Genomic DNA, 12,802 nt, shown 5'->3' with positions numbered 1-12,802 from the left:
CAGAAGACTTAAGAAATATGTGCTTAATACATAATCTCAACTAGCCTACAATGTCCAACATTTTAATAATCCAAACTACAACAGGACCACAGTCTGACTTTTTTTTTTTTTTTTTTTTTAATAGATGACCGGTAAGAGGATCTCAACCCTTGACTTGGTGTTGTCAGCACCATGCTCAGCCAGTGAGTCCACCGGTCATCCCTATATAGGATCTGAACCCATGGCCTTGGTGTTATCAGCACCACACTCTCCCAAGTGAGCCACGGGCCTGCCCCACAGTCTGATTTCTAGGAATCTTGTCACCACCCCCCCACCACCACCACCAGGGCCAGGTCTCAGAGAAGCCTTCTTTCCAAACCTGGCTCCTCCCTCCATGAAGAGAGGGCTTCCACTACTGTCTTTGTGTTATCTCAGGGCTTGATGGGGCTCTTACACCGTCCTCAACATCCCCTGCAGTAACCATCTGCCTATGAAACTACCTCTGCCCTGGGACCAAGAGCTCTGTGAAGGAGGCTATGATCCCAACATAACAGGAACTCAAGGAACACTTGTTGAATGAGTAAGTGAACAACTTCCTGCAGCTGCAAATGGTGAGCCACCTGATTCCCTCAATAGTAGCTCAATATTTGCCATTCCTACCTCTCTATCCACAGAATCCATCTTTCAAGGACCACGCCAACATTTGGCTGGCTAAAAAGCCCATCCAGTCCAGTCTCTGGCAGTGGGGGCAGGCCTCACACCGCCCTCCTACCTCACCTGGAGACAGCAGACGAGTCCAACTCTGGTGTAGTGCTGGGGAAGTGAGACTTGTACAGTGCAAACCAGAATGTCCCATACAGGAAAAGGAACTAGGGATCTTGGTCTCATTACCACCAGGCTTTAACCACCAAAGTGTCTTGAAGCCATAAGTCAGAAACCAAATGTTGGGAAAATAGGATGATTTAATCAGGATCCCTCACCTGCCCTCCAGCTGGGGGTGGTGTGGTGTATTCTTTGTAAACCAATTGTGTGGGTGGAGGTAGTGCGCATGCGCGCACTGCGGTTTGGCTGGCATCTGCCTTGGGCAGCCAGGGTGCAGCCATGCTCTCAAACCTACGGCTTCCAAGGACCTGTTTGCCAGTTACCTAGCTCACAGACCTGCGTGTGAGGGGTCTGGGGACCCAGCCTGGCACATGAAGGGTTTGTGACCCAGTCTGTGAAAGGGCTTGAGGGGTCTGTGAGTTCCAGCCCCAGCTTTACACCAAGGAACCAGTGCTATAGCTTGGAGCAAAGGCCCCTTCTGTCATCTTCCCACTTGCCTCACCGTCACTATGGCATCCCAATTCCTCCAGCTCATCACTGGAAGCTGCAGACTCCCCAAAGGGCACAACAAGAACTGACAGATGCCCACAGAGAGCAACATAAACAAGTGGAGCAAGTCAGTGGAAACCCACGGCACTCTCCATCTACCTGTTTTCCAGGACAAAGGTACATGATATCTCTCATTTTCTTAACACTGCCACAAGGCAAGCATGATGATAAATGACAACTGATATATCCCAGGAACTGGAAAACATTCCCAGTTCTAAAGAGGGCAGGCACTTCTCCCATAAAGAGGTGCTGTGTAGAATAACCCTGGGTCCCAGGTCACTGGCTCCTCCCATTTTCCTAGAAAAGTTGGACACCTCAATTGTTATGTGAAATCTCCCTTGTAAGTACTGGTTACTAACTTAAAAAGTAAACTAAAGTATTTGTACATCAAACAAGACATCTACAATCACCTTGTCGATTTCTTTGTTTATTGGTTTGTGACTGCTGCCTACCAAATGTGAACTCTGTGAAAGCAAAGTTTTATTTGTCTTGCTCCATTCTCTCCCTGACACCTGGCAAATACTGGAATATAGTAGTAGATGTTCAAACATTTATTTGTTCAACAAAAGAAAAAAACAAATAAATTTAAAAGGAGAATAATAGTAAATAAAAAAATATTTGAAATCAGAAATGTCCCAGGAAATGTTTGTTTTTTGGTTCCTGAAACAGTGGCATTTAACAGATCCAAAACCAGAGCAATCCTTTCAAAATATTAGATCAAGGGCCGGCCTGTGGCTCACTTGGGAGAGTGTGGTGCTGACAACACCAAGTCAAGGGTTAAGATCCCCTTACCATCATCTTCAAAGAAAAAAAAAAAAATTAGATCACATCACTTCGTTGCACAAACCTTTTCATGGCTCCATCTCACTCAGTTAAGGCCAAATTCCTCACCACAACTTTCAAGATCCTATATGATCCGGCTCCTGTTACTTCTTTGTTGCACTCACTCTGATCCAACCAAACTGGACTCCTGGCTTCTCTTTGTTACTCCTTAAAAATGGCAGACAAGCTCCCAACTTTGCACTTGCCGGTCCTCCTTATTGGAACACTCTTCTTCAAGATATCAACAAGACTCACTCGCTCACATCCAGCAAGACTTTGTTCAAATGTCACCCTTTCAGACTCATCCCGATCACTATCTCAAGTGCAACCAACACTGCCTATTCCCCTTCTCTGCTCTACTTTTCTCCAAAGAACCTTCTGGCTTACTACATGGTTTATTTATCGGTTATGTTTATTTACATAAACAAGGGCAGAGATTTAACAAATCTGTTTTGTTTACTGGTGTAGCCCAAGGGCAAAGAATTGTGCTTAGCACTACAAATATATTTCTGGAATGACTGGACATACCCCAAAATAAAAACAAATAATAGTGCTGACTATACGCACTCACTAGGTCCTTTAAACAAGTCATCTGTTACCTCACTATACCTGGCGCACATCCGGCCTCCAGAACCTGTTCCTCCGCCTGACTTTGACTTGCCTCCTTCTCTCTCTCTCCTGACAACCTGGAAGCTCCCACAAGCCAAAGCCGGCTCTGAGCCCCACAAGGCCTTTCTGCACCGGCCCCGTCACCAGGCGCAATGCCTCCCCCAGCGCCCCAGCCACACACCTCGGCCTCCTCGCCGTCACTGCTTCGCTCGCTGTCCTCTTCCTCGGAGAAGTTGCTGTCCTCGCTGTCTGACATCTTCTGCTCCTACAGAGAAAGACGGCGGCCTCAGCGCGTCCCCCAATTCCGAGCTCCACCCTGAGCCTCAATTTACCCGCCGGTTCCCTGGGAGAAAACAACCACTTGGCGCACTTCCGGCAGCCTTGTTCTGGCGACCGCGAACCAAGTGGGGACCACTCAACGCCACCTGCTACTCCTCCCGACTCTCCGAATCAGGTCTCCACACCTCCCTGTCCCCGGTAGACCCTGAGTTTGCCACCTTTGCATTACCCTCACCACCCAAGTTCCACCTCCACCTCCACTACCAGACGCTGGTAACACGACGCTAGGCTCTGACTGACGGGACCTCTCGCGAGAACTATCCATTGGCTTCGCCTAACGCGAGATTTCCGGGGCTGGTCCCGGGCGACGTACTTCCAGGCGGCCATCTTGAGAGAGGCAGAGCTCTCTTAAAGCAGAGCGTGGGGCCGACATCTTGGGAGGGTCAAGAGTGGGAGAGTGCCCTCGCTTCCCCTTCTCCCTAAAACCCGCGTCTTCCAGCTTCTGAATTCATGCTGGAATTTAGTGAGCCATCTGTTAGCCCAGACCACTAACGCGGTGTGCTAAGTCGTGAGGAGGCAGGGAATTAGCAAATAATAAATTAGCAAATGAATCAGACTTGATCGCATAGACCTTCTAAAATATCCCTAGGTATCCCCATTTTGCAGACCCAAGACTCTCCCCAAGTTGAATGAGCTCCTGTTTTTCACTACAGTCTCTCTAAGTTCATTTAAAGATGAATTTATGTATTAGTAATACACAATTACTAATACTCTGACACACAGAGAGGGGGCAAAGAGGACAGATATGTGTGATATCGGTATTATCTGAACCTAGGGCAAAGCTAGCCCAAGTCTTGGGGAGGAGATGAAACTCCAAGTCAGAACCTGAGGTCTTGGTCTGTGATTTAAGGTGTTGCATGTGGAATCTTGAACGTATGTGTAGTTTCTAGCGGAGAAATCAAGGCTCTGATCATTTTGTCTCAGTACGAAAATGTGATTTCCTTTCTGTTTGTAACTCATAGGAAACACTGTGGTGGGAGGAGAGGGGATAGTAGGGAAACACTAAAGATCTACACCATTAAAATGATGATATGCCCCTCAGGGAAAAAAAAAATAAAAGAGGACACGTATAAGGGAGAGAGATGAAAAATTAACCTGATGGAGGAATTTTAAAAAATCAGAAGCTTTCAGAACACATTGCTAAAATTTCTCACATAAGGAATAAGATACCTGAATTCAATTTACAGAAATTTAATATATACCTAGTTAGCCACAGGGAAATACAGTTCAGTTGGGATGAGGCAGGCTCAAAAGTCAGCTACCAAGGGGAGAATATACTACATATGCATCTCTCCATAAGCAGACACTCACGATTCAACAATCCCAAACTGAACCCTAGATAGATCAGGGCAGGGCTGAGCACTCTATGGAAAGATGGTTCCCCTTCCATAAGCTTGGTTCCTTTAAATAGCATCCATCCCTTTAAAAATAGAATCCAAGGGGCTGGCCAGTTAGCTCCAGAGTGCAGCTTTATAACACCAAGATCGTGGTGTTCTGATCCCCGTACTGGCCAGCTGCCAAAAAAAAAAAAAAAAAAAAAATAGAATTCTACACATAAAATGACTATTGACACTGCTGAAGAAAGGCATTTAGTCCAGGAAAGAAAGGGAACAGTCATTCTCCCCCCATGGAAAGTTCTTCTTCGGTGTATCAGTGGTTCTCAACCCTTAACCCTGGCAGCACATCAGAATACTTGAGAACATAAGAGAGACAGAGAGATATCTAATAGCTCCAAACTGGAAACAACCCAAATGTCTATCATAATACAGATAAATTGTGGTACATCCTTCCATGTGATGGAATAATAAACTACTGCTGCACACATGAGTGAATCTCCAAAACACTATGCTGAGTGAAAGAAGCCAGACACCAGGATACGTACACTATGATCCCATTCATATGAAACTCTAGAGCAAGCAAAACCAATCTATATAGACAGAAAGCAGATTAGTGGGTGTCTGGGGCTGGAGGTAGAGACTGGGAAGGGGCATGAGGAAATGCTTTGGGTGATGGAAATGTGTGGCAGTGTGTATACATTTGTCAGAACTCATTGAAATGTACACTGAAAATGGGTGCCTTTTACTGTATGTAAATTATACCTCAATAAAGTTTATATTGAAAATAGATTCTCAGGCTCCACCAGAGACTGATTATCAAATTCTCTGGGCTGGGCCTGGCCATCAGTACTACTTGAAAGTTCTCCAGGTGGTAATTATTTGCAGCCAGGGATGTGAGCCACAGGACTCTCCCTATCCTCAAGGGATAAGGATGAGGTTAGAGGACACCTATGCACTGCTCTGTCCCTTCCTGGAACAGAAGAATAAGGAGTATCTGAAAGAGAAGGAGAATGAGGGCTAGTGGGGGCAATTTATCCAACTCCCTGCTCCAGGTGGTCGGGGATTTCAGGCTTCAGATCTCACCTTATTTTCCTGCTTGTCGCCTCTTTATGTGGCTCCTGGGGCTCCAGGTGAAGTCCTGTGGCCTAGAAGAAAGAGAAGGCTTAGGGTTTGGGAGTCGGGGCTAAGGACCAAGTTTCCTCCCCTTCTCTCCACCCAGCTTCTCCAATAGTACCTGGGAGTCCATACCCTCCAAAACTCATTCTGTGGGAAGGTGCTGAGCACAAACCCCCTGTAATAACCCCAAGAGTTTGGCAAGAAAGAGGGGGACAGGTCTTTGGGGATGTCCTTCACAAGGCCGGCAAGGGCCCTGGCTGGCCACCCACAGCTGGGACCCCAGGGCATCCAGCAGGCACTGTAGCTGGAACACCACAGTCTCCACAGATGGACCCTCCTTGAACCCAGTCACAGACAGCTCCAGCCTGGAGCAGCCTAGAATCTCAGCAGGACACACCTGTAGGGACAGAGTGACTTGGTGTCTCTGGGCAAGGGCCTGATCCCAAATTACCACATCCAAGGCTTCTGATTTGTGGCCTTGGACAAGCCCCTTCACTTCTCTGGGTCTCATCTGTAAAATGTGGCTCTGAAGAATCCCTACCTTAATGGCTGACACTAGCCCATACTGTACCTGTGTGCAAGTAGGAAAAAGTCTTTCTTAAGACACTTGTAAGTGCTAATTTTATTAGAAGACAGTTTACTGCCATCTGCTGGAAACTGACAAATATGCAAATCTACAATATGTAAGATGTGAATACTGTCTTCGTAGATGTGGGATCCTTATGCAGTTTACAACCTTCACATCCATACATGGTGGCCCTGTCTACCCTATAGGGTTGGTGTGAAGAATAAATAAGCTAATACGATAACACCAAGGTCCAGGGTTTGACTCCTGTACCAGCCAGCCACCAAAAAGAAAAAAAAAACTAACATACTTGAAACATTTAGACCAGCACATGGCACAGAGTAAACACTATTTAATTGTAGCTATAATCATCATTATCACCATCATCATCATTTGTTATGTGCCAGTTACTGCTCTAGGTGCAGAGACAGCAGTGAACAAAATACATCTGTCAAGGCTGGGAGCTGAGTCAGGAGCTTGAAAATCAGAATACCAGTCCCACTGCCTCCTCCCTGCAACATACTCATGTTTGCACACATCCACATGTGCACACGGAGCCCAGTGGATTCTCCCTAAACTTCCAACTTCAGGAAGGAGCTAATGAAATACACACCAAGAGATCCTCTGTGGTATAGAGTGCCATCATTTTTGTCTCCCTACAATTTCGTGGTAAGGAGAATCAGATATTGGAGAGGGAAAACCTGATCCTTTTTCAAACACACCCTCCACCTCACCCCCACAACTAATCTGCTCATCTGCTGGCACTGCACACAACCCCCCACCCCCACCCCCCACCTCCAGCATCTTCATAGATGGATGGCAACAAGGAAGTAAAAATGCTCTCTCGGGCAGAGGGGGGTTCCTAGGCCCCCCAAGGGCCACAGGAGCAGGAGGATGGTCCAGAGAGGCCACATAGGCACCTTGCTCACTCCCAGACTTTCTCTGGTCCCCAGCCTGGGGTTCTGGAAAAGAGAGGTACAGATAGAGGGAGCAGGCTGGAAGACTAGAGTAGGTGAGGGGAACTGTCCCTGTCCCCTCCCTTGCCAGCTCCACTCAAGCCACAGATATTCAGGGAATGTGCCCCAAGAGGCCAGGGAAGATGGTGACCCCAGAGTAAGGAGGGCCTAGGTCAGAGGGCTCCCTGAACCCCAAGCTCATGGAAGATACAAGATTGGAGAGTTTGAACTCCACTCCCAGCCCCCAAACAGGCCAATCCCGTAAGGCAAGTACAGCATGTATGCATTCTGTGGTCTGTCTTTTCATTGGAAAACACCTGTGCTAGGCCTTAGCTGTGTCTGTAGGTGCATATTTGGAGGTCTCTGCTCTTGTTGCTATTTCTATTTCTGTTTTAAGTGTTTCGGAATCTTCATATCTGCCTGTATCTGTCTGTTTTTTTTCTCTGACGGTTGGCCTCTCTGCCTCTGAATCTCTGTCACTGGGCTTGTTTTCTGCGTCCATCTCTGACTGACCTGGTCTCTCTCTTTTCTCCTCTTCTTTCCCCTTGGCCCTTTCGTCTTTCTCTCCTTCTCCATGTGTGCCTGCCTCTCTCCTGTGCTGTGTCTGTCTGTCTGTCCCTCTATGTCTGCCTTTGGGTGCTCCCTTCCTCCCTCCCCTGGACCCCTCTCCCTCTCTCACTCCTTTGGAGTTGGAATCTGGGTTGGAGGATCCTCCCTCAGGCCCCCACCAATCTTCATCCTGTCTCTTCTCTCTCTGGCAAGCTGAGCCACCATGTCCTTTGAACCTTGGACCTCAGACCCTGTGCTGCCAGAGAAACTGAGGCAACTGTGAGTTCCCTTTAGCCCTGAGAGAAGAGCCTTTTGGCTGGGGATAATCCTGGGGGGGAGGAGGGTGGTGCATTGTGGGGAAATAAGAAGGCAACCCAATCCTGGGGTTCTTCCCTTGGGGTTGGGGGGCTGGGGATGGAGAATTGTGTGGAGGGGGTCTAGAGTGGAAAATGATTTTAGGGAGAGAGTAAAGAGATTATTGGGGGGATTCTGGAGAAAGAGATTCTAGGGTGGGGACCCTGAAGAGGGGGATTCTTGTGGGAGGGTGTTGGGAAGAAGGAGATTGTATGGAGAGGGAAATTCCAGGGGAGGCAGTTACTGGGGAGAGGAGTCTCTGAAGGGAAAGAAATTCTGGGGAAAAGATTTTGAAGGAGGGGGCTCTGAAAGAGAGAAAGATTCTGTGAAAGGGGATTCTGGGAGTGGGGGTTCTGGGAAAGGTGGATTTGGGGGAAGAGGAAGATTCCGATGGAGGAGATTCCATCGGTAGCGGGTCCTGAGGAGAGATTCTGGGAAGGATGACTGGGGGAAGAGGGCACTGAGTGGAGGGATATTAGGGAAGAAGGGAATCTAGGGTGAAGCCTCTGAAGAGGGGGAGTTGAGGAGACACTGAAAGGAAATTCTGGTAAAAGGTAGATTCTTGGGGAGGGGGCTCTGAACGTAACAGGATTCTGGGAGAAAACTGTCGAAGGAGGTGGGTTCTAGGGAACAGGATTTGGGAATCCTGAATCGGGGAATCCAGCTAGATTTCTAGCAGTGGATTTCGGAGGGAAGATTTTGATGGGGGGGATTCTAGGAGGAGGGAATCCAGAGAGAGGAAGATAGTCGGTGATGGAAGGGTAAGAATCGATTACAGAGGGGACGGAGAAAGATCATTAAAGAGCTAGAATGCAAATAAAAACTGGCGGAGCCAATGAAGCACGAGGACGTAAATAACACATGGTCCTCACCGTTCGCTAAGGTCGGCAGAACACACTCTCCAGGCCCCGCCCCTATCACCTCACAGGTCCCGCCCTTCTGCTCTCTTGGGTGACTTCCGGCCGCTAATTATGGGCTCCGCCCCCTAACCACAACTTCAGCCGTAAAGCGCTCTCTTGTCGCGACGTAGCACTCAAGGCGCCTGCGCAAACCCTGAAAACTGGCTGGGGTGGCCCCACGGTTTCCCTTTCCGGTTGCAGCTCCGCGCGGTGAGGAACTCTCGTCTAATCTGCAGCCATGCCGTCCAAGGGCCCGCTTCAGTCCGTGCAGGTCTTCGGACGCAAGGTGGGCCAGGCGCTGGGTGGGAGTCGTCGGGGGAGGCCGGGGACTAGGAGACGCTGGCGGGTAGGGATCTGGTGTCGACATGGGAGCCCGGACCCGAAGCTCACGCGGCCCCGATGTCTCTTTCTCGCTTTCCACAGAAGACAGCCACAGCCGTGGCACACTGCAAACGCGGCAACGGCCTCATCAAGGTGAACGGGCGGCCCCTGGAGATGATCGAGCCACGCACGCTGCAATACAAGGTGCTGGGGGTGGGCGTTGAGTGGAGGGCTCTTGTAAATGAAGACATAGGTCTTGGGAGCCGAGGGAGCTGGTGTTAACACTGGGATGTGCTAATAGCACCAAGGTTCAGGGTTCGATCCTTGTACTGGCCATCCGCCAAAAAACAGAACAGTGCGATGTTTGGAAGCTGAGTTGGGGGCAGAAAAGTGGGATATTTGGCAGTAGAGCCTGGGTTTGATGTAAGAAGATGTAAAAGCTGAGTTGAGAAAGCGAAAACGTGAATGTTGAAGATTAAGAGGGTACTTTGAAAACTGGGATATTTGGAAACCCACCCAACTGGGGAAACCCAGGTGGCAAGGAGAATGCCAGACTTTGTGCGGCCTGATTGTTTTCACTGTTAGAGTATAGATTCCCTGAAGAAAGGGATCAATGTTTTGTTCCTGATAAATGTCAATTGCTTGGGGCAGGGTCTGGACCGTTGTAGTTGTTTAATAAAGTATTCCAAGAAGAGGAACAGAGTTTGCGTTTATTTAGATGCGTGGCTGAGAAAGGTGTTCTGCTGCTCCCAGTTGTGGTTTCAAGTTTATTTGGCTCAGAATGGAAAGAGACTAGAGTCTGATTTCTGCTCTATCTAACTGTGTTGCTTGAGGCAAGTCACTTGGCTTCTTCTGCCTTAGATTCATTGTCTGTAAAATGGGGATAATTTCTATTTTGAAGGGTTGTTTTAAGGATAAGTTTAAGGTTCTCTTTATACATTGTTAGCATGTATGAGGATGTATTCATTTCTTCTTTATTAACTATTATTAAATTGCAGGGTCAGTTAGAATTTAATAAAAAGGTGTCTGAGATCCCTTTGTATAGTAGATATTGAATATTGTAGCTTATTGTTAGTGGCTGTCAGTTTATTTGAAGGATTTGTATGTGTGCCCTGTGTTGAGTTTTGGGGATACATCAGTGACCCAGAGGGCCGTAGGCCCTGCTCTCATGGAGCTGCAGCCTAGTGGGGGAGACAGACTGGACTCAATATCAGAAACTGGTTTTGCTGGTTAGCTCAGTTGGTTAGAGCACTTCCTTGTAACGCCAAGGACAAGGGTTTGGATGCCCATACGGGCCAGCCACCAAAAACAAAAGTACCAGAAACTGATCCAAAGTGGTCAGAGCTGGGATGTGGAACCAGAGGTGGCTCTGAGGGGGTAGGGGAGGAGACTCGTAAGCTGAAATAGAAAGGTAAACCAAAAGTGTCCAGACAGAGGCACTGGGGAAGGACCTGAAGGAAGGAGGAAGGGAAGAACGTGGCACAGGTTGTAGTGTAATTGTGATTCTTCTGGAAGGGAAGGCAAAGAATTCGAGTGGGGGACCTAGAAAAGGCACCTGAACAGCCCAGGAGTGTCTTTCCACTGTTTGAAACAGCTTTGGTGGTTGCCTTAGGATGCTCCTTACTGTTCAGCATTCTAAAAACTGGTCTTGGAGATGGGGAATCTGAGGTCCAGAGAAGGAGACAAATAGGAAAGAGTCCAGATCGATTTGCTTTTACCATGCCTGTGTTTCTTGTCACTTCCAGCAGTCTCTGGCTTGAGTTTTCTCTTCTCCCCTGCTGTAAAGGTGCCTGCAGTGAAAGCCGGACCTCCCACTAGTACCTTGAGGCTGGTGGTGGCAGAAGCCACACAGAAAGAAGGAATGCCGAGTGAGATGCCTAAGCTACCCAGGATGTGACTTAAATCCCTGTTTACTCCCATGTTCCTTTAGCTGTTGGAACCTGTTCTGCTTCTGGGCAAGGAGCGATTTGCTGGCGTGGACATTCGTGTCCGTGTGAAGGGTGGTGGTCATGTGGCTCAGATTTACGGTGAGTCCCAGGTACTGGGCACCTGGGTGGAAGGTGGCTCTGGGAACAAAGACCCTAGTCTTGAGCCTTCGTGAAACTTATGTACCCTTTTACTGTGTGTGTCTTCTTCACAGCTATCCGTCAGTCCATCTCTAAAGCCCTGGTGGCCTATTACCAGAAATGTGAGTGGGAGTGGGTACTTCCGATTAGGTGGGTCAGTGTGTGGGGACCCTTCCATGATTATCTAAATCTTCACACCTACTCTCATCTCCAGATGTGGACGAGGCTTCAAAGAAGGAGATCAAAGACATCCTCATCCAGTATGACCGGACCCTGCTGGTAGCTGACCCCCGTCGTTGTGAATCCAAAAAGTTCGGAGGCCCTGGTGCCCGTGCTCGCTACCAGAAATCCTACCGATAAGCCCATCATGGGGATCAGGATTCACCTTTATAATAAACAGTGTAAGGTTTCAAGGACTGTGCTGTGGTCTTCTGTGGTAGTGGGTCTTTGACTAAACCGAATGGAGGAAATACCCATAGCTTATTGCCAGTCTGGATTTTAATTCTTCCTGGAAGTGATCACTTTGGTGTTAGTGTGGACGGGAGCAAACCTGTTCTCTAGGTCTCCCTGCACCTCCAGTAGAGAGTCAAGTGTGCAGGCATAGCCACAGTGGTGCTGGTTCTGGACCATTGGTAGCTGCAGAGCTGGGTGGATGTGTGGGTTGTCCTTATGGATTTGTCTATTTTTTTCATTCTCTTTACTGCTGTTTTATTTTATTTTTCGGCGGCTTGCTGGCTGGTGTAGGGAACTGAACCCTTGACCTTAGTGTTAAAAGACCACCTCTAACCAATTGAATAAACAGCCAGTTTTTTGCTGCTATTTTAATGGCATGTCAGGGAAGAGCAGAGGAAATGTGAGTTGGCCAGTTAGCTCAGTTGCTTAGTTAGAGCACAGTGCTGATAACATAAGGTCAACGGTTAGGATCCCGAAACCAGCTGACGACCAAAAAAAAAACAATGTGTAAGGTCAATAATCTAATTCAAAGAAAGCAAGGAGAGGCTGGCCAGTTAGCTCAGTTAGTTAGAGCATGGTATTGATAACACCAGAGTCAAGAGTTCAGATCCCCATATTGGCCAGCTGCAGAAAAATAAAACAAAACAAAGTGAAGAGAAACTGCCTGGGTGGAATCTATGAAGTCAGCAACTGAGGGCCATGCCTGGGATGGGAAAGGGGTATTTTTTAAATGCTAACCTGTAATGTAGATATTATTGAGAACTGAGGGGAAAGGGGACACACACAGATTTAAGAAATTTCCCATCCCCCTCCTCTCTAGTCAGTCCTGGCAGATTCAGTCCAGGCCATGCCAACCTTTTCTGTTCTTTCCAATCTGAGTCTTGTACATAGCAGTTTAGGGAACTCTCTGCTACTACCATGATGCTACCCATGCTGGGCTACACAGGAAATAAAACATTCCCATCATTGAAGAGAGTTCTGTGGAACCATATAGGGAGTACCTAGAAGTAAAGTGCTGCTTGTGGATTAAGTCATCTTCAGGTTCTTTCCCCATTTTGAGGCGGAA

General features: G+C 48.0%; 2 protein-coding genes across 2 annotated transcripts in view; one reads left to right on the top strand and one right to left on the bottom strand.

Annotated features, from left to right (window-relative positions):
- Positions 1–8,925, bottom strand: part of SUPT5H (SPT5 homolog, DSIF elongation factor subunit) — a 36,678-nt gene extending 27,753 nt beyond the window's left edge. The window contains exons 1-3 of the mRNA XM_063111179.1: positions 8,870–8,925; positions 5,541–5,602; positions 2,963–3,046 (exon numbers count right to left, since the gene is read on the bottom strand). Coding sequence (XP_062967249.1) covers positions 2,963–3,037 — 75 coding nt within the window. The 5' untranslated portion in view covers positions 3,038–3,046; positions 5,541–5,602; positions 8,870–8,925. The remainder of the gene's footprint in view (positions 1–2,962; positions 3,047–5,540; positions 5,603–8,869) is intronic.
- Positions 8,926–9,073: 148 nt separating this feature from the next.
- Positions 9,074–11,696, top strand: RPS16 (ribosomal protein S16). Its single transcript, XM_063111310.1, has 5 exons — positions 9,074–9,182; positions 9,320–9,421; positions 11,148–11,244; positions 11,358–11,405; positions 11,498–11,696. Exons 1-5 carry the CDS (start codon positions 9,135–9,137, stop codon positions 11,641–11,643), a joined length of 441 nt encoding a protein of 146 aa, XP_062967380.1. The 5' UTR covers positions 9,074–9,134; the 3' UTR covers positions 11,644–11,696.
- Positions 11,697–12,802: the final 1,106 nt, after the last annotated feature.

Source organism: Cynocephalus volans, chromosome 10 (genome assembly GCF_027409185.1).
Source record: "Cynocephalus volans isolate mCynVol1 chromosome 10, mCynVol1.pri, whole genome shotgun sequence".
Taxonomy (NCBI): domain Eukaryota; kingdom Metazoa; phylum Chordata; class Mammalia; order Dermoptera; family Cynocephalidae; genus Cynocephalus; species Cynocephalus volans.
The sequence above is the reverse complement of the archived record's forward strand: the minus strand, read 5'-3'. Positions and strand labels throughout refer to the sequence as shown.

Excerpts from the sequence above, each read along its gene's own strand:
- RPS16 (XM_063111310.1), top strand. The coding sequence starts at position 9,135 with ATGCCGTCCAAGGGCCCGCTTCAGTCCGTGCAGGTCTTCGGACGCAAG. Across the intron at positions 9,183-9,319 it reads TGCAGGTCTTCGGACGCAAG|AAGACAGCCACAGCCGTGGC; the intron begins GTGGGCCAGGCG and ends CGCTTTCCACAG. Across the intron at positions 11,406-11,497 it reads GGTGGCCTATTACCAGAAAT|ATGTGGACGAGGCTTCAAAG; the intron begins GTGAGTGGGAGT and ends TCTCATCTCCAG.